At 44.7% G+C, this 21,629-nt stretch overlaps 1 protein-coding gene and 1 long non-coding RNA gene across 2 annotated transcripts in view; one reads left to right on the top strand and one right to left on the bottom strand.

Moving 5' to 3' along the window:
* Positions 1 to 4,677, bottom strand: part of GARS1 (glycyl-tRNA synthetase 1) — a 40,375-nt gene extending 35,698 nt beyond the window's left edge. Inside the window, exon 1 of the mRNA XM_073809792.1 lies at positions 4,424 to 4,677. Within this exon, the coding sequence (XP_073665893.1) occupies positions 4,424 to 4,645 (222 nt within the window). The 5' untranslated portion in view covers positions 4,646 to 4,677. The remainder of the gene's footprint in view (positions 1 to 4,423) is intronic.
* Positions 4,678 to 4,708: 31 nt separating this feature from the next.
* Positions 4,709 to 21,629, top strand: part of LOC109549318 (uncharacterized) — a 66,191-nt gene continuing 49,270 nt past the window's right edge. Inside the window, exons 1-2 of the long non-coding RNA XR_002175588.3 lie at positions 4,709 to 5,880; positions 6,460 to 6,686. This is a non-coding gene — a long non-coding RNA (uncharacterized lncRNA). The remainder of the gene's footprint in view (positions 5,881 to 6,459; positions 6,687 to 21,629) is intronic.

Raw genomic sequence — 21,629 nt, 5'->3', positions numbered from 1 at the left:
TAACTTTAACTTCTTTATTACACGTACAATACCTGAAATCACCCTATCAATTGATTGGCTTCTTTATTTACACACATTTTATCTGTCCCTGTCATTATAAAGCAGGCTCTTTTAAGACAGGAACTCCGGCATGTCAATTCTGGCACTCAAATACTTGTTGCCTGCTATCACAACCTAAACCTAGCACAACGCTAAGCACTTAGTACTTGGTAAATATCTACTGGCTTATTCTTTACTCATTCAGTGGTTCTTTTCCCTTCGTCTACCCGTCAGAACACTTATCTCATAAATGTTCACTGACAGTGCTTTTTGATGGGGATAAGAACCTTGTGAGGGTCTGTGTTCTGAAAAGAGAGTGGCAAGCAGTTCTTTTTGAATGTCTTAAAGAAGTAAGCAAGCAGTTCTTTTGAATACCTACCCTGATGTGTCAAGTATTGGCACTCCCATATTTTCTTTTGGAGCTTTTCAAAGGACACTGGGTAAGCAAGGCCACAAGTAGGTAAAGGTAAAGGTAGGAAGAATTTAAAATTTTTAAAATTAAAATTAGTTTTCCTGAATCATTTTTCTGTCTCTTAAAGTTCAGGCACACAATCAGGCACACATACATTCAAGGATAGGCTAGCTATCAACAGAAGCAGTGGGAAAGTGAGGATTCCTACACTGAGTTAATCATCTCTAAAAAATCTCAGTGAATTAAGGAAATAATTGTGTTTATTTTGAATAATGGAATAATTAAAACCATGATTTATAATGATTTAATTGTGTAAACAAAAGAATTGGAGGTGATCGAAACATGGAAAGTAAGTACTTAAGGATTCCTAATTTCTAATTATTTTCTTCCCTCTTTCTTCACCACCAACTATAGTGTGTGTGTGTGTTGAACGAAACCGATGTGAAACATCATCAATATTTCTAAATTACCTTTAAGAAACATCATCTAGAAGCTTAATTCCTGTATAAATTCTTACCATAAAGACATATATTAGAACTAAGAGTCTGTGATTATAAAGCAGAATACTTATTAGGTGAGAAATCACTTCAAGGGATCTTTTTCATGCATCCTTCATATACATCATGATGCATATTCAGTTGGCCAAGGAAAAACAAGAAAACACTTCCTCACCTTTTTAAGATGTTTGGCTTTACACATGGGCCTAGAAGGTTCTTGTTAAGATTAAAAAGTTAATTTCAGATTTCCAAGTTTTATAACCATTGACAAAAACTTCATAAACTTATCATTTGTCCTCTGTGGATTAAGCAACAGTTTTAATGGGCACTCTCAGTTCAGAAAATCAAAGCAGAGAAAAATCCAGGGCTCTAAAATTTCCCAAAATTGAATTTTATTATTGGCCACAAATACTATCAGTTGCTTTTTGAAGTGACAGTCTCACTTCACTCATTTTCCGGAACCCAAGACTGAATAACAATTTTTTGTCAGACATTTTAGAGTGTTTCATTCTTGCAACTCGAACAATCATAAGTGCTCTTCCTCAGGCAATCATCATACGTGGGTATGCTTTATGCATACTTCCCATTTAGTCACACAGAATATTAAAAAGATGTGTGCACAAAGGTCCGAATTTAATAAAATTAATAATTCTTATTGGGACTTCCCAGGTGGTGCAGTGGTTAAGAATCAGCCTGCCAATGCAGGGGACACGGGTTCGATCCCTGGTCCGGGAAGATCACACATGCCGCGCAGCAACTAAGCCCATGCGCCACAACTACTGAAGCCCACTCACCTAGAGCCTGTGCTCTGCAACAAGAGAAGCCACCACAATGAGAAGCCCACACACCGCAAGAGTAGCCCCAGCTCACCGCAACTAGAGAAAGCCCGTGCACAGCAACGAAGACCCAATGCAGCAAAAAATAAATAAATAAATATTTAAAATAATAATAATAATTCTTACTGCTTTTTCAAGGATACGCTAAAGCAAAACTGAGGTTTTGTTTTGTTTTTTGGTTTTTTTTAAAACACGTGAGAGTGTGGCAGAGAATATAATGACTTGGCTTAGTATCCCTGACTTGATTAGTGCTCAGGGCCAGCAGTTCTACTCACCATGCTTTGCACCATCAGTGCAAATGTCAACACAGTGTAAAATGCAAATAACATTCTTAGTTTTATTATAAAAATGGTTTTGACCTTGGAGACCTCCAAGAATTTGCAGACCACACTTTAAGAACCACTGCCCTAGAGCAATAGTTCCCAAACAAGATACTCCAGGACAAAGTTTTCACCAATATGCAGTAAAAGGGGGGAAAAAAAGAAAAAAAAAAGACAATGTATTAGACCTTTTTTCAAAGCTAAACCTGCTAAATATAAAAGACTGTTCTTTATTCTGAGTTATGGTCTGTCCTTTCTTTGGTATTAAAATACACTTTCTTTTATGAAATGAAAGGGGAAATAAGATGGTAGTTTGTTGATACATTTCAGTCAATCAACAAACCAAATCATTAAAAAACAGCATCCACGTAGCATAGCAGATTGGGAAATTTATATGAAATACATATTTATCGGAAACACATGCCACTAACAAGACCAGTTATTAAGCACCTTAAAAAATCCCACTCCAAGGATGCCTTCAACTGCACAAACCTCACAGTGGAAGTATGTAGAATGAGAAGAAGTGACCGTGTGTCTCATTTCCTCATATAAGCAAACAAACAAACAAACAAAAAAACCAAGGAAAAAAAAACGGTTTAACTAGATGATCTTTAAATTCCCTTCCAACTGACCCTGGAATCAGTGCGATTCAAAGTTCCAGGTAGTTAACTAATATATGTGTGGTCCTGGAAAAGTACGGAAAAAAACAAAAACTAACTTACATAAACTAACTTACATATTCAAAAAATACCTTGACGTACCAAAAAACTAACAATCAAGCCAACATAAACAATACACAAGATAGCAATAACATCGGAAGGCTATTCCATCATCAAAGTTTACTTCAGTTAACTAGTTCCACAGTCTTACTACAGATGGATAATTTGCACTGCAGTTCCAGGCTAACGTGGCAGAGGGAGGGGTTTGGGTGTATGTTTTTCCAAATTAGATGTATTCTCCCTTCTAAAGTGAAGTGAAAAAAAAAAAAGTTGAGAGTTAGAGAAAAGACAAAGGAACCACACCTAATTTCATTTGGGAAGGGTGGGTGGAGGGACATGGAGAATAAGCATTCACAGAGCTTTGGTATCAAGAATAAAGAAAAAATTAAGCCCATAGTGAAATTTCAAAATAAAACACTACTGAATCAGTCAGGCTCAAACTAGAAAGAAGTAGATAAAGTGGCAGAATTTGCCGAATTTTCGGCAGCTCTGCCCCAATGAATTATTTCCGAGGGAGGGATCCACCCTCCATAGCTAAGGCAAGTTATTGCATCAGGCGCCCGTGCAGGAGAAACCCATTCGGTGTTCACTACTAGGTCATCAATCCTCGGGGTCCTATTCCGAGCTTTTGGCTCTACCTGACTGGATGTGAGAATCCCTTTGAAATAATCTTTTCCTTGTCCTCTCTAAATTCTGACACTCATGCAGTGCCCTAGGAAAAGGAGGCCTGTATTAGATCACCAAGCTCTCCAGCCCATGAAACCTCCCTCCCTTCCGCAAAATCAAATTTCAAAATGTTCCATACGAAGGATGGCTGACTTCACCGAGTCACTCAGGGACATTTACAGCTTCCCACGTTTACGATCTGAAAGCTCACTCATTCTGGGGAACCCAGAAAAGGTGACAGAAGTGAAGGACGATCAACTCACATTATTAGAAACGAAAAAAAAAAAAAAGTTCAACACCTCCCCACATCCACGTTTCAACTATTTTTATTTCCTCAACGGACCATTCTGCTAACTAAGCACCGAATGAAGGAAGATGTCAAGGAGGAAACACTATTCAAAGCATCCTGAAGATTAAAAAACAAGAGTCAGGCAGTGAGAAGAGGAGAACCCGCAGCTTCGGCACGTAATTGATCAGGGAAGAATTAGGAATCTCGCCACCCAGGAAGCACAAAGAACACAGCAGGGACTGGAAATCTTCAGTTGAGGCTATTGAGCTAGGACAGGAGGAGAAGCAAAGGGTCACAGATCCCAGCGCCATCGGAGAAGCAAGTGGTACGGGCAGTAACAAGGATTGGGAAGGGAGAACAGATCGCATGAGGAGGGAGGCAGAACGTCGAGGGATCCGAGGAAATCACCCCAGGAGAGGGGAGGACAGGGGTCCACCGGAGGGAAGGTGGCCGGCGCACGCGGGGACTTGGGTCCAACGTGGGGAAGGCGAGGAAGATGCCTAGAAACCAAGGGCTTCCAGAGAATGAAGGAGAGGGATAATCGGTGAGGTGGACCGGTGCCCGGGGAAGAGAGAGAGAGGAGGAGAAGGAGGGGACCAGGGAGAGGACAGCCGGGGCTGAGGGGAAGGCGAAGAATGCCGGTACCTGCTGGCGCACCGCTAGCCTGAGAGGTGCCAGCACCTCCTCAGCCCCCGCACCATCCATGCTGCTCCGGGAGGCGGCAGCGGGGAACGAGGTCGGGGCGCGGGCTGGCTTGCTGATGGGCCGGCAGGGCAGAAGAGGAGGCCGGGCCGGGAGCCGGGGCAGCGGCGACAGCAGCAGAGCGGCGCGGGTGGCTCTAAGCAGCGCCGGGCGCAGAGAGGGCATGAGATCGCTGCCCTGGGAAGTCCGGAGGGGGCGGCGGCGGAAGCGGCGCGCGCGGCCAGGCCGGGTGCATGATGAAATCGCCGCGTAAACGCCGCGGTGCGCGCGCAGCCGCACATTCCCCACCCCCGACGCGGCGTCGGGTCGCCACCAGCCGATTCGACACAAAATCCCGGAAGGACCCGGAGTCCCTCAGAGCCCCGAGAGGGCTTACCCCACAGTGGGCGCACGGGAGGGCTGCGAGGTCCCAGGTAGAACCCCCCCCCCCCCAGCGAACAGATTTGCACGATTATGCGTCAGTGGGCCTTCAAGGACGCAGCTCCATCCGACACATGCTGACCGAAACTCACGAGGACCTTCAGAGCACAGGCTTGTACAGGGGCACTGACGCCCTGGCTGACCGACGGGAGTACACACTTCTGTTTGTGTTCTTTCGCCCCCTGGTTCTTAAAGGCTCATTAGACATCACATCAGATAAGGACTTAGACTCAGTGTTGCTCAGCTCAGATGATCCTCCGATAAGGAAACAGATCGAGAGGTTAATGATTTGCCCACCTTCACCCATCCATGCCTTCCAATGTCAAGACAAAAGTTGGGGAAAGGAAGGGGAAGAATGACGGGCTTTTTGGAGAAGATCAGTGCTGACCAGCCTTTGAAGGGCGAACAAGATTTGAATCAGCAGAGATGAGGAAAGTCTGGGAAAAGATAATGTGCCAGAGAGTGGAGATGAGTGTCCAGGTGCCTGGGATTCCCTCTGCCTGGCCTTGCTTCAGCTGACCTCCCTCTTGTAGTTAGGCCCCCGCTGATGGACCCTCCGGAAATGGCTTCTTCCCTCCCTCCTGCCCCAAGGGCGGGTTGGCTGCAAAAGCTGGATTCCCTTTCTACAGAGGGAATAGAAAAATAAAGAATGTATTAGTTATAGAAATAGCATTGCACACACCCACCAGAATGCCTAAAATGGAAATGATGGAAAGTGCAGTGATGCTCTGGGACTCTCGCACACAGCTGAGAGGAATGTGGATTTGTACAGCCACTTTGGAGAACTCTTTGACAGTGGCTACTGAAGCCAACCGTACACACCTTATGGGTGACCAGCAGTTCCACCCTAGGAGTATACAAGAGTAGACAAGCTCAACAGAGTGAAGTCACCTTTCCCAGAACTGTGAAATTTCATATTCTCTTCCTGTTCCGGTTTGTGGTTCTGGAGAAGTACACACAATTTCCCATAAGCAGAGCAGGTACAGAAGGACCTTCTGCAATATTAAACAATTTGTATTTTTAAAACTTTTATTTCAAGATTTGATATTTACTAATCAGAATTTTTATTTGGCTTTATTTTAATAGGTAATTTAAAAAATTTTAATTGAAGTATAGTTGATACACAATATTATATGTTACAGGTGTACGAGACAGTGATTCACAATTTTTAAAGGTTATACTCCATTTATAGTTATTATAAAATATTGGCTATGTTCTCCGTGTTGTACAATATATCCTTGCAGCTTATTTTATACCTAATAGTTTGTACCTGTTAATCCCTTGCCACTATATTGCCCCTCCCCCTTCTCTCTCCCCACTGGTAACCAATAGTTTGTTCTCTATATCTGTGAGTCTATTTCTTTTCTGTTATAGTCACTAGTTTAATTTTTTAGACTCCACATATAAGTGATATTTTAGTTTTTTGAGAAACCGCCATACTGTTTTCCACAGTGGCTGCACCAATTTACATTCCCACCAACAGTTTATGAGGGTTCCCTTTTCTTCACGTCCTCACCAACATTTGTTATCTGTATTCTTTTTTTTTTTTTTTTTTGCAGTACGCGGACCTCTCTCTGTTGTGGCCTCTCCCGTTGCGGAGCACAGGCTCCGGACGCGCAGGCTCAACGGCCATGGCTCATGGGCCCAGCCCCTCCGCGGCATGTGGGATCTTCCCGGACCAGGGCACGAACCCGTGTCGCCTGCATCGGCAGGCGGACTCTCAACCACTGCGCCACCAGGGAAGCCTTGTTATCTGTGTTCTTTTTGATGATAACCATTCTGGCAGGTGAGAGGTGACATCTCATTGTGGTTTTGTTTTGCATTTCCTTGGATTAGCGATGTTGAGCATGTTTTCAAATGCCTGTTAGCCACCTGCTTTTCCTCTTCGGAGAAATGTCTATTCAGTTCTTCTGCCCATTTTTTTAATAGGGTTGTTTGGGTTTTTGCCTTTTTTTTTTTTTTAATCTTGAGTTGTATGAGCTGTTTATATATGTTGGATATTAACCCTTTAACAGTCATAGCATTGCAAATATTTCTCCTATTCAGTAGGTTTCTTTTTGTTTTGTCGATGGTTTCCTTTGTTGTGCAAAAGCTTTTAAGTTTAATTAGGTCCCATTTGTTTATTTTTGCTTTTATTTCCTTTGCTTTAGGAGACAGATCCCAAAAAAATATTGCTACAGTTTATGTCAAAGAATGTTCTGCCTCTGTTTTCCTTTAGGAGTTTTGTGGTTTCTGGTCTTACATTTAGGTCTTTAATACATTTTGATTTTATTTTTGTATATGGTGTGAGGGAATGTTCCAATTTCATTCTTTTATATATAGCTGTTTGATTTTCCCAGAACCATTTATTGAAGAGACTATCTTTTCTCCAGTGTATATTCTTGGCTCCTTTGTCATAGATTAATTGACCGTAAGTGTGTGTGTTTATTTCTGGGCTGTCTATCCTGTTCCACTGATCTGTCTGTTTTTGCGCCAGTACTATGTTTTGATTATTGTAGCTTTATATAGTAAAGTCTGAAGTCAGGGAGCATGATTCCTCCAGCTCTGTTTTTCTTTCTCAAGATCGTTTTGTTTATTCAGGGTCTTTTGTATTTCCATACAAATTTTACAATTATTTGCATTTTTACAACTTTTATTTCAAAATTTGATATTTATTAACCGTAATTTTTATTTGGCTGTATTTTTTAATTTATTTATTTATTTATTTTTGGCTGTGTTGGGTCTTCGTTTCTGTGCGAGGGCTTTCTCTAGTTGTGGCGAGCGGGGGCCACTCTTCGTCGCGGTGCGCGGGCCTCTCACTGTCGCGGCCTCTCTTGTTGCGGAGCACAGGCTCCAGACGCGCAGGCTCAGTAGGTGTGGCTCACGGGCCCAGTTGCTCCGCGGCATGTGGGATCTTCCCAGACCGGGGCTCGAACCCATATCCCCTGCATTGGTAGGAGGATTCCCAACCACTGTGCCACAAGGGAAGCCCCTTGGCTGTATTTTAAAGGTAATTTTGAATTTATATTAATAGTTTTCAATATGAAAAGCAGTTAAAATTTTTACACATACTCTTAGTTACATTTTTGTGTATGTTCAAATTCTGTACACTTTGAATACAGTTACATATTTTTAAAAATTCTTTGGGTCGGGGCTTCCCTGGTGGCGCAGTGGTTGAGAGTCCGCCTGCCGATTCAGGGGACACGGGTTCGTGCCCCGGTCCGGGAGGATCCCACATGCCGCGGAGCGGCTGGGTCCGTGAGCCATGGCCGCTGAGCCTGCGCGTCCGGAGCCTGTGCTCCGCAACGGGAGAGGCCACAACAGTGAGAGGCCCGTGTATACCAAAAAAAAAAAAAAAAAAAAAACAATTCTTTGGGTCAGTAATGTCTCATCTGTGTTCATGTGAGGATAGTCTCATCACTAGTCTCCAAATCTATCCTTTCCCTGCTCCAGTTCATCCTCCCCACTGCTGCCTCAGTGAGTATTTCTAAAAGACAAAGCTGTGCTTGTTGCACCTCTGCTCAGGACACCCCATTAGGTCCACATGGCCCTTAGTAGAATTTCCTAAGTGGTTTTCCTTAGGAAACTACTTCTGCAAGACAGTAATAATGACTTATATTCTTTGAACGCTCACTAGGTACCAGTTAGTGTTCTGAGTTACCTCGTGTAATTTACTCACCAATCCAGTGAGACAGGCTACATAATTCCCATTTTACAAATTCAGGATTCAAGACACTAAGATATTAAACAGCTATGGTCACACAACTACTGAGAGTGGAGACCAGAATATGAGGCTGGGGCAGGGAGTGGAGGGGAGTGGCAGTTTTGCCGTGCAACTCACGAAGCTGGTGAAGCTTTTAGTGAGCATGGGAACCTCCTCGTTTGGATGCACTCTCTCAAGGCTCTGGAAGAGGCCCTAGCACTGACTACACATGGTCATATTATTTTCTTTCTTTATTAAAGTTCTTTATTTGAAGGAGTGAAATTTGCATACATTGTAATGTACAAATCTTAAGCATAGTTCAATGGATTTTAACAAAGGAATTCCCACTTATAACCCACATCCCAAACAAGATAATGAGCGTTTCCCTCAACTCACAAAGTTCCCTCGTGGGCTCTGTTAATACCCTCTATTGTTTTGTCCATTTTCTATTACATTGATTTCTACTTTTATCTTTATCATTTTTCCTTTTACTTAATTTGGGTTTAAATTGCCCTTCTTTTTCTGGCTTCTCAACGTAGAAACCTAGATAATTTATTGTAAACCTTTCTCCTTTCCTAAATCAAACATTTAAAACTATAGATTTGCCTCTAAGTACTGTTCTAGTTGAATCCCCAAAATTTGATTGTTGTTTTTATTTCCATTTAGTCCAAAATTCTAATTTTCCTTATGATTTCTTCCTTGTCCTATTAGTTCTTGAGAGGAGCATTATTTAATTTTCAAATAGTTGGGGCTTTTAAACATATCTTATTATTTTTAGAATTACTTTCTAGTTTAATTCTTCTGTGCTCTGGGAAAAACTTTTGAAATTTGCTGACTCCGATCAGTTTTATGACCCAACATATGGCACACCTTGGTGACCGTTCCATGCCTTAAAAAGAACGTGCATTATGCAGTTGTTATGTTTAGTGTTTTATAAATGTCAGCTAGACAAGGTGGTTCATGATGCTGTTCAGGTCCTCTTCATTATTAATTTTTTTGTCTACTGGTTCTATCCATAACTAAGAGGATGTGAAAATCTCTATGACTGTGAATTTGTCTATTTCTCCCTTTAGTTCTGTCACGTTTGCTTCACATATTTTGAATTTATTCAGCACATACACATTTGTAATTGTTACATCTTCTTGCCAAATGACATTTTTGTTATTCTGAAATGTTCATCTCTAAATATACCTCTTATCTTTAAACCTATTTAGTCTCATGTGAGTATAGGCAGTCCAGCTTTTTTATGATTAGTGCCAATGGCCAATGCAGAGCTGAATCCTCCTACCATAAGCCAAGTGACTGAGCCACCTAGGAAACAAGTTCTAGCCCCAGTCTGGCTTTCAGATGACTGCAGCACCAGCCAACATCTTTTTTTTTTTTTACATCTTTATTGGAGTATAATTGCTTTACAATGGTGTGTTAGTTTCTGCTTTATATCAAAGTGAATCAGTTATACATATGTTCCCATATCTCTTCCCTCTTACGTCTCCCTCCCTCCCACCCTCCCTATACCACCCCTCCAGGCGGTCACAAAGCACCGAGCTGATCTCCCTGTGCTATGCGGCTGCTTGACACTAGCTACCTACCTTACGTTTGGTAGTGTATATATGTCCATGCCTCTCTCTCGCTTTCTCACAGCTTACCCTTCCCCCTCCCCACATCCTCAAGTCCATTCTCTAGTAGGTCTGTGTCTTTATTCCTGTCTTACCCCTAGGTTCTTCATGACATTTTTTTTTTAATTCCATATATATGTGTTAGCATACAGTATTTGTCTCTCTCTTTCTGACTTACTTCACTCTGTATGACAGACTCTAGGTCTATCCACCTCATTACAAATAGCTCAGTTTCGTTTCTTTTTATGGCTGAGTAATATTCCATTGTATATATGTGCCACATCTTCTTTATCCATTCATCCGATGATGGACACTTAGGTTGTTTCCATCTCCGGGCTATTGTAAATAGAGCTGCAATGAACATTTTGGTACATGACTCTTTTTGAATTATGGTTTTCTCAGGGTGTATGCCCAGTAGTGGGATTGCTGGGTCATATGGTAGCTCTATTTGTAGTTTTTTAAGGAACCTCTATACTGTTCTCCACAGTGGCTGTATCAATTTACATTCCCACCAACAGTGCAAGAGGGTTCCCTTTTCTCCACACCCTCTCCAGCATTTATTGTTTCTAGATTTTTTGATGATGGCCATTCTGACTGGTGTGAGATGATATCTCATTGTAGTTTTGATTTGCATTTCTCTAATGATTAATGATGTTGAGCATTCTTTCATGTGTTTGTTGGCAATCTGTATATCTTCTTTGGAGAAATGTCTGTTTAGGTCTTCTGCCCATTTTTGGATTGGGTTGTTTGTTTTTTTGTTATTAAGCTGCATGAGCTGCTTATAAATTTTGGAGATTAATCCTTTGTCAGTTGCTTCATTTGCAAATATTTTCTCCCATTCTGAGGGTTGTCTTTTGGTCTTGTTTATGGTTTCCTTTGCTGTGCAAAAGCTTTGAAGTTTCATTAGGTCCCATTTGTTTATTTTTGTTTTTATTTCCATTTCTCTGGGAGGGGAGGTCAGAAAGGATCTTGCTGTGATTTATGTCATAGAGTGTTCTGCCTATGTTTTCCTCTAAGAGTTTGATAGTTTCTGGCCTTACATTTAGGTCTTTAATCCATTTTGAGCTTATTTTTGTGTATGGTGTTAGGGAGTGATCTAATCTCATACTTTTACGTGTACCTGTCCAGTTTTCCCAGCACCACTTATTGAAGAGGCTGTCCTTTCTCCACTGTACATTCCTGCCTCCTTTATCAAAGATAAGGTGACCATATGTGCGTGGATTTATCTCTGGGCTTTCTATCCTGTTCCATTGATTTATCTTTCTGTTTTTGTGCCAGTACCATACTGTCTTGATTATTGTAGCTTTGTAGTATAGTCTGAAGTCAGGGAGCCTGATTCCTCCAGCTCCGTTTTTCGTTCTCAAGATTGCTTTGGCTATTCGGGGTCTTTTGTGTTTCCATACAAATTGTGAAATTTTTTGTTCTAGTTCTGTGAAAAATGCCAGTGGTAGTTTGATAGGGATTGCACTGAGTCTGTAGATTGCTTCGGGTAGTAGAGTCATTTTCACAATGTTGATTCTTCCAATCCGAGAACATGGTATATCTCTCCATCTATTTGTATCATCTTTAATTTCTTTCATCAGTGTCTTATAATTTTCTGCATACAGGTCTTTTGTCTCCTTAGGTAGGTTTATTCCTAGATATTTTATTCTTTTTGTTGCAATGGTAAATGGGAGTGTTTTCTTGATTTCACTTTCAGATTTTTCATCATTAGTGTATAGGAATGCAAGAGATTTCTGTGCATTAATTGTGTATCCTGCTACTTTACCAAATTCATTGATTAGCTCTAGTAGTTTTCTGGTAGCATCTTTAGGATTCTCTATGTATAGTATCATGTCATCTGCAAACAGTGACAGCTTTACTTCTTCTTTTCCGATTTGGATTCCTTTTATTTCCTTTTCTTCTCTGATTTCTGTGGCTATAACTTCCAAAACTCTGTTGAATAAGAGTGGTGAGAGTGGGCAGCCTTGTTTTGTTCCAGACAACATCTTGACTGCAACCTTCTGGAAGGTCCTAATCCAGAACCACCCAGCTAAACTGCTCCCAAATTTCTGACCTACAAAAACTGTGAGGTAATAAATATTTGTTGGTTTTCTTTTTTGTTGGTTTTCTGGGCATTTGGGGGGGTTTTTTTTGGCCCTGCCCTGTGGCTTGTGGGATCTCAGTTCCCCGACCAGGGATGGAACCCAGGCCCCGGCAGTGCAAGTGTGGAGTCCTAACCCCTGGACTGCCAGGGGAGTCCCGATATTTGTTGGTTTTTAAGCTGTTAGATTTTGGGGTCATTTGTTACACAAAAAATAGATAACTAATACAGAGTTCTCCCCTGAATTGACCATACAATCCCTTTTCTTGAGAAGTGAGTGGCCAAACTGTTGGCCTTCAAGAGACCTTGTGGGGCTTTGACAGTGACAGTGTCACAGCCGTAAGAATAGTGTCCTCCATGAATCTCGTTACTATGTACAGAAGAGCCAGGAACCTGTCATACAGTTGTTCGGTAAACATTTACCTTTTACTTGAGACGCAGAGGTCTCCAAGGCTTGATTTTCTGGGTCTTCTTCCCTTAGGTGCAGGCAGCTCAAATGGGGGCTCAAGCAGGGAGATGGCCTGAAAAAGATTTTAAATGCAGGGTGAGTGAACACACCCTGTGCTCCGGCTGATCTAGCTTCCTTGCTTCTGTCTCACTGACTTTCTTTTCTGGCTCCTGGGTCATTAACAAAGTTTTGCCTCAGCCTCCAGCCTGCCTTAGCAAAGGTTTATTTCAGCTTCTGTCCTCTAAGAATAAGGAGGCAAGATCCCTTGAACCTGAGTGAAGTCGTCTATGGCTGAGGCAGATGAGTTTATCATCAGATTAATTTCTGGTTTGATTTTACTGATGTAGAAGCATCAGGAGAAAGAAAACTGCTTCCCTTTTCTTCCCTCCTTGATTCCCAGGGCATAGTTAAAGGAAGACTTTTACCTTCTAACACTGTGCAATTAGGGGGCATGGGGAAAGATGCCCAACCAGGGGCTTGGAAAGTGAGGAGCAGAAGTGGCTAGAGTGGCAGGATTTTCTCTGAGACAGGGAACCAAGGTCTGCAGATCTCAAGAAACGGAGACCAGCAAGTGTTCCGAAACACCGTTCTGGCCACAGTGCCAGGGTCTCGGTGAGAAACGCTTATGCAGTACCCCTAGGGAGGCTGGATCCAAGTGCCGGGACTCCTAGCCTTTGAAAGGTTTCCTGTGTTCCAGCTTGGCATGCAGGTGACCAGACGATTGGCCTTCAACGGACTTCTTAGGACTCGTTCAGTGAATGTCCCAGCAGAGAGACAGTGGCCTACCTGAATCTTTCATGCTGCTTAAAAACCCTGGCACCTGTCACATAGTCGTTCAGTGACATTTACAGAGTGCCTACTAGGTGCCAGACATTGTTCTAGACACTGGAAGGACAGCAATGAACAAGGCAGACAGACTTCCTGTTCACAAGGAGCTTACGTTCTTTGGGACCAGACTGGCAAGATAAAAATGAACTGATTTGTAAATAGTTTCAGACAGTGATAAAGACTCTAAAAATAACAAAGTGGAGAAATTGTATAGAGCATGATCTGAGGTCAAGGTGGTCTGTAGATAGATGGTCAGGCCTCCTTCAGGAGGTGACATTTGAAGGCTATAAAGCTGACAAGGAATCAGCCATGAGAAGATCTGAGGTAATAGCATTACCTACTTGGTCTGTGTAAAGAACAGTAGGAAAACCCACGTGCTTGGAATGTTGTGAGTGAAGAGGAGAGAAGCATGAAATAATATCAGAGAAGTAAACAGAGACCAGATCATATAGACCTTGTTGGCCATGGTTAAAAAAAAAATTATTTATTTTCAGTGCAAAGGGAAGTCATTGAAACATTTGAAGCAGGGGAGTGAATGGTCTGATGTGTCTTTTAAGATGATCATTCTGGCTGTGTGTGGAGATTGGGCTGAAATAACTTAACAGTGGAGGTGGTGAGACCAGTTAAGAGGTCGTTACCCATAGTTGCCCATTAGATTGCCTAGATCAGAGTAGTAATAGTGGTGATACTGAAAGGGGTTGGATTTAGGAAATATTCTGAAGGTAAAGCAAATCATACATGCTGTAGATTAGTTGTGTTGGAGGATGAAGGAGAGTCAGGAAAAGCAAATAATAAAGATGGGCTTGGGCTTCCCTGGTGGCGCAGTGGTTGAGAGTCCACCTGCCGATGCAGGGGACACGGGTTCGTGCCCCAGTCCGGGAAGACCCCACATGCCGTGGAGCGGCTGGGCCCGTGAGCCATGGCTTCTGAGCCTGCGCGTCCGGAGCCTGTGCTCCGCAACGGGAGAGGCCACAACAGTGAGAGGCCCGCGTACCGCAAAAAAAAAAAAAAAAAGATGGGCTTGTAGATATTTTAGCATGAGCCAGTGGGGTAGATTGTGGTGTGGTGTCATTTCCTGATGTGGAGAAAATTGGGAGACATGCAGGGCCCCTACATCAGAGGAAAGGGATCCAAAAAAGAGAACATAGATTAGACTTGAGGAAAAACACGGTGAGTAGGACAGGAAAAGCCTTCAGATGGAGAAAGTGATAGGCAGACACGGCGTGAGATTAAGGGACCCCCCTTCTGTCGGTGTCTGTTTTTCTGTGAAGGGGTAGGTAAAGTCATTTGTTGAATATGAAAGGAAAAGTTGCAGGGCTGAAATGTTGAAGAGGGTGGAGAAGGTTTGGAAAAGCCCTTGTGAAGAACAGTTAGAGTAACCCTGTTGGGGAAATGTGGACAGGAGTCAGGCTGGTACTGGAGGCCCAACCAAAGGTGAAGACTGTTATGAGTTGAATTGCACCTCCCCCCAAAAAAGTATGTTGAAATCCTAACCCCTGGTACCTGTCTATATGAAATTAGCAGGTTCTGGGATTACCCAGAGCATCTTTTGTTCAAACAAGTCTGGTCCTTCTTCACCACCTGGGTTAAATGACCCCAATGAGAGTTGGGGTAGTCCGAATACCAGGGCGTAGTCTCCTGTGCTAGACTGAGTCCTCCAAGATGCAGACACCAAGATGGGATTGAGTGTGCAAGGATTTTATTAAGAGAAACACCTCTGTGAAAGGAAAGCGGGAGGAAGCCAGGGAGACTGGGAGAACCACCAGACCATGATGCAAGTCTGACCCCAAGGGAAGGAAAGAGGGAATGACAGTTGGGTGAAGCATCCTAACCTGCCACATAGTCTAAGGAAGGTTCAGCAAAGCCACTGGGAGTTCTGGAACGAAAGTTGACAGTACAGGAGTCCGCTGTACTTCAAGGAGCCAGCTGCCTCAGTGCATCAGCTGCACTCAGTCACTGGCAGGGAGCAGCCTGTAGGAGGCGTGCTTTGGCACAAGCTCTGTCATGGATTCCAAAGAGCAGCAGCTGTGGGAGGAGGTCTGTGAGGTGTATTCTTGCCACACCTCCCATCAGACCACCATGTAACCCAGGTTGTTCTTGGCCTTTCTGGATCCTTTGTGTTCTAGCGTATGGAACATGACTAAAATGTACTGTACAGCACTTCCCAGCCTGGCTTAGGAGAACTCCTGTGTGTCATCCTCTACGCTCTTCCCTTTTCTGCTGATTTGTCTCTCGATGTCCATATGTTAAAGACGGCAGAGCCTGGTCCCTGAGAGACTATGGGGGACAGAGCCCCTCGCCCCAACCCTTTCTGATAAACTCCGTGAACTGTTGACAAGCAAAAAGTAAGTTTCCATTGCGTTTGAGCTATGATGCCTTCTGGGCTACCTGTTAGAGCAGTAAACTTGCCCTAACTACTGTGCTACCACTGGGCCACGTATGAGAAAGATGGTCAGGGTATCTGGGACACAGGAGAAGGAGGGAGAGGGTACAAAGAGCATCTGACTTACAAAAGTTCTGTATGTACATGACTTCTTAGGAGTATGGAGTTAGGCTATGCTGGGATCACTCACACAGGCTGATGGGGAATCGTCCAGTGAGTGGACTGACTGGCGGTCCTGGTTCTCTTCGCCGGGTCGGTACCTGGCCAGCTTTCTGAGGCCTGTACTTGAAGTAAGGTGCCCACCTTCTTTGCCTTCTCCTTCTCTGGCCATTTTTCCTCCAAGCTCAGCTGTATGCAGGCTTCCCAGGAGCCCCACCCTGGCTTTCTTCGAGCCCGCGCCTCCAGGATCCTAAGAGATGCTTCCCAGACCTTGGTGTGGGAGGGAGGTGGCACACGTCTGGTCTCTGTGTGGCCTTACACAAGGCCTTTCCCCTCTCCAGCCTCAATCTCCCCCACTGAAAAATGGGGGAACTGGCCCTGCTGGCCTCTGGCCCCTGACTGTGTTTACTGTGGGTTTGTGAACTTGCGACTTAGGGAGACAAACCCCTAAGAAATGGAAGGACAGCAGATTTCCCTCTGCCCAGCAGAGGGGAGCATCTCCGCACAAACCAGCAGCTACGCAGCGTGAGCGCTGTGACAGCCCTATGCAGGCCCAGCTTCTGGGGCCTTCGTGCGGGAAGTAGCCTCTGAGCCAGACTTCTGAGCCCCAGAGACCCAGGCCCCAGAGAGTGACCACAGGGAAGCCCTGGAGCCCCTTCTCAGCCCTTCCTTAAGGCATCCCGACCCTCTACACCTGTCTGGCAGAGACAGGGTGGGTCAGTCCCTAAATATCAGTGGGGCTCTGGCTTTGCCAGTTAGGTGGGGAGGAGAAAGCTTACGCAAGCTGGGAAGACAAGACAGCAAAACCACACAAATTCACCAAAGCTAGTGGCTGCCTCTAGGTTGACATGTCTCCAGCTGGACGGGACCTCAGACTCCCAGTTATGGTTTGAATTGTGTCCCTCAAAAAGACAAGGTCACCTCAGAATATGACCTCATTTGGAAATAGGGTCAGGGCAGATGTAACTAATTAAGTTAAGATGCGTTCCTACTGGAGTAGGGTGGACCTCTACTCCAATGTGACTGGTGTCTGTAAGAAGAGGGAAACACAGGGGAAAGATGGCCGCGTGGAGACGGAGGCAGAGATTGGAGTCCTGCTGCCAGAAGCCAAGAAACACCTGGGGCTGCTAGAAGCTGGAAGGATCCTTCCTCAGAAGCTTCCGAGGGAGCACGACCCCACCATCACTTTGATTTTGGACTTCTAGCCTCCAGAACTGAGAGATGATAAATTTCTCTGAAGCCACGCAGTTTGGGGGACTTGGTTATGGCAGCCCCAGGAAATGATACACGCCGCCCCACATTCCTGCGCAGAGGCTGTGCATCCACTCAGTCCCACCTCTGCAGCAGACTTTGTTCCACGTGCACAGTGCTTGCTGTTGCTGCCATTGGTTTTAATTTTGAATTTTTGTGCCTTTAGCTGGACCGCTCCTCTGAGTGCCTCACCTGGCACCCGTGGGCATTTGATCTGTGGTCTCTGTTCCACATGTCCCTGGCATCTGGGAGGGGGAACCCCTCGGCTGCCCTCCAGACCCCTCTCAGCATGGGCTGTTCATTCCGTCCCCAGGCTTCCTGTCCACACGGGGTTTTTACGTTGCAAAAATCTGCATCCCTACAGCTTCGGCCCAGCAGTCCTTGCTGTGTCCTAGGGCCACTGAGAACCCTCTGCTCCCTCCGCCTTTAGACATTTACGCACAGGAGGCTCATCCCCTTAAAGTTTGTCTGGTCCCTGGTCCCTCAGAACGCCCTCGTTGCTGTGGTTTCCTGACGGTCGCCTTACCTGGACAAGCTCCAGTTGTTAAACTTCTCTTTGTGGTTAGGGACCAAGACTAGACACAATACGCCTGGTATATGTTCTAACCAGAGTCAAGAGGGCAGGAGCATCACCTGCCTTGTTCTGAACTCAGTACCTTTGATGATGCAGCCTGAGACCATCTGAAAGGCTGTGACCATTGTGACTCCAGGGGAGAGATGAGAGACGGTGTGTTCTTTGGTCCACGAACACTTCCACAGGTACAGGGGTGTGGTGTGAGGATGCTAAACTGCCTGCTGGAGGGAAAAAATGGTATCCATCTGGGTGCTCAAGACAGAATTCTTTATTTTATTGGAGTATAGTTGATTTACAGTATTATGTTAGTTTCAGGTATACAGCAAAGTGATTCAATTGTGTATATATATATTTTTTTCCAGATTCTTTTCCATTGTAAGTTTATAAGATACTGAGTATAGTTCCCTGTGCTATACAGTAAATCCTTGTTATTTGTCTATTTTATATATAGTAGTGTGTGTATGTTAATCCCAAACTCCTAATTTATTCCTCCCCTCCCCTTTCCCCTTTGGTAACCATAAGTTTGTTTTCTGTGAGTCTGTGTCTGTTTTGTCAATAAATTCATTCATATCTTTTAGATTCCATATATAAGTGATATCATATAATCTTGTCCTTCTCTGTCTTACTTAACTTAGTATGATATTCTATAAGTCCACTTATGTTATTGCAAATGGCAATATTTCATTCTTTTTTATGGCTGAGTAATACTGCATTGTGTATATATACCACATCTTCTTTATCCATTCATCAAGACAGAATTCTTGATTCTGAACTTGACATCTTTTTCGCCTTTACCCTTCAAATATAGTTCTTGACTCTTTTATCTCCAAACCTCTCTAAAATTTGTTTCTTCTTTCCCCACTGCCTCCATCATTCCTTACCTGCATCCCTGCAACAGGTTGCTGTCTTCAGACTGGCCCCTTGTAATCCTTTCTCCTTGCTACAATTGCAGTGAGCTTCCCAGTTTGGAAATATGGTCATGTGACCTATACATACACACATAGAACCTGCCCACGACTCCCCTTACCCTTGGGGTTAAAATCCATTCTCACCATAGCCTACCTCTCAGCCTCACTCTAGCCAGTCCTCCCTTGCACTCTATGATCCAGCCTTACTATCCTGCAGGAGGCATGGTCTTTCACCTTTGGCCTCTGCACATACTTATATCTCTACCTGGAACATTTTCTTTCATCTCCACCGCCCCCTCACCCCCATCATGCCCCTAATCTCCTTAGTCCTTCCCACCTGGCTTATGCTTTATACCGGGGAGTGTTCTTGGGTACAAACAAGATCCCATTCAGGCTAGCCCAAATGACAGGACACCTACTGGAGGGACAGCCGGGAGTCTCAGTGGGAGCCTGGGGGCCAGGCTCAAGAATGCTCAGACCTGAGAGAGGTCTGAATGGCCAAGAAGCAGAGAGTATTAGTCAGGAATCGCTTCTGGCCGCGAGCAACAGAGACATGAAAAGCAGGCATAATAACACAGTGCTCTGTTTTTCTCTCATCTGAGAAGAAGCCCAAAGGTGACAAGTCCAGGGCAGATGCGGGGCTTGAGGATATTGAGTTCTTTGAGCTTCTCTTGACTTTTCCAGGGCGAGTTCAAGATGGCTAGTGAAGTGCCGAACACCAGGCTCACCTCTTGGGCAGGAAGGATGAGGAAGAAATAACAGAACGTGGGCAATCATAGCTGCCTCCCTCTTCAGGAGCCCTCCCCGCTCAACAACTTCTGCTGACATCCCGTTGACTAGCACTGGGCCATACAGTGTGATGTTTAATGTTATGTCACCTTGGCTAGGCCACAGTGTCCAGCTATTTGGGCAAACACATCTGGATGTGGCTATGAAGGAATTTTTTAGATGAGATTAACACTTAAATCAGTCGACTTTGAGTAAAGTCAATCTCCACCATGTAGGTGGGCCTCGTCCAATCAGGTGAAGACAGCCTTTAGGAAAAGACTGAGGTCCTCTGAGGATTTGGCCCACAGGCTATAGTTTGGAAGCCCCTGTCTTAGGGTAGCAGTGGGCAGGGAGGTAGAAAGAACAGTGCAAGGGGAGAGAAAAAACTGCCATGAGAGCTAAGGGAATATTGGCAAAAGAGGAGCCCTTTAAATTTGCCGAGGACAGAAAGAAGACAATTCTTTGTTGGTACTTGACAGCTTACCTGCCTGGGCGAAAAGGGCAGACAGGTCTGCATAGCTGGAACAGTGTCTCGGCCACCTCAGGGTTAGCACCGCATCCATCTTGCTGGATTCTGCAGATCCTGCTGGCCAGATGCCCAAATGCAGTCAGCTCACTGTGCCTTGTTCCTTTTGGAAACAGCAGGTGGAGAAATCTCTCTCTCAGCACCATGGCAACCAGATCGCATTCTCCTCTCACAGAAGAATCACAAGTGCGCCCCTGCAGACATTGATCCATTTGTGTGCACTGAGCTCCTTTCAAGGCCAGGCCCTGTGCTGAGTGCTTGGAACACAGAGATGTATAAACCAAAGTCCCCGATTTAAAGGAGTCCACAGGCTGGAGCAGGAGACAAGCCTGCGAAGGCAACAGCGTGATAAGTGATTGACCGAGGAAGGAACACACCGAGGGCCGCGGGAATCGCTTCTCCTCTTTGGATCAAGAAGCTGGTCTGCTGGGCCTCTCTGAAGAGCTGAGCTCGAGCTGAATTTGGGAGAATCAGTCAGACTTGGTCAAAAGGATGAGCTGGGGAAGCTTGAGAGCACCTTTAAGGAGCAGCAAGCATGGCCTGAGACTAGGGCCCTCCAGGGTCCCAGAGACAGACAGGGAGAGGCCCACGGTGCTAAACCAGAGTGCTCTGCCCACACTGCTCTCACTGGGGTCCACCATCAGCTAGCGCCCAGTCCAGGGGCCATTCTCCAGCCCATTTTTTAACCCCCTTCCTTCTCTCTCTTTTTTTTTTTTTGGCTGTGCCGCGTGGCTTGCGGGATTTCAGTTCCCCAACCAGGGATTGAACCCCAGGCCCATGACAGTGAAAGCCCAACTCCTAGCCACTGGACCACCAGGGAACTCCCACCCCCTCCTTTCTCTTAAAAGATCCTGTCTTGGAATAAAGACACAGACGTAGAGAATGGACTTGAGGACACGGGGAGGGGGAAGGGTAAGCTGGGACGAAGTAAGAGAGTGGCATTGACATATATACACTACCAAATGTAAAATAGATAGCTAGTGGGAAGCAGCCGCATAGCACAGGGAGATCAGCTCGGTGCTTTGTGACCACCTAGAGGGGTGGGATAGGGTGGGTGGGAGGGAGATGCAAGAGGGAGGGGATATGGGGATGTATGTATACATATAGCTGATTCACTTTGTTATACAGCAGAAACTAACACAACACTGTAAAGCAATTATACTCCAATAAAGATGTTAAAAAAAAAAGAAGAGAAAGGAAAGATCCTGTCTTGATCACAATAGCGGGATACCACCAGCTCCTGATGCTTCCTCTGCTGTCTGGCTGCCCTTTCTCACTATTCTTATTGACTCCCCCACTTCCTTAAAGGCTGACCTTCTTCTCCAGTACACTGCCTCTAGGTATATCAGAAACCTCTTCATTTCTCATTTCCATCTCTAGTTCTCTTTGAATATTGGTCTCAGTTTATCCTGCCACAAGATAAGCCTCCTGTACGTGTCTGGGCTGCAAGAACTCCAGAGAAGCAATCCCATGGGGATTCCCATATTCACCCATCCATCCTGG

Source organism: Tursiops truncatus, chromosome 9, assembly GCF_011762595.2.
Source record: "Tursiops truncatus isolate mTurTru1 chromosome 9, mTurTru1.mat.Y, whole genome shotgun sequence".
In the NCBI taxonomy this organism is placed as follows: domain Eukaryota; kingdom Metazoa; phylum Chordata; class Mammalia; order Artiodactyla; family Delphinidae; genus Tursiops; species Tursiops truncatus.
Note: the sequence above shows the minus strand (reverse complement) of the source record. Positions and strands in the feature narration are given on the sequence as shown.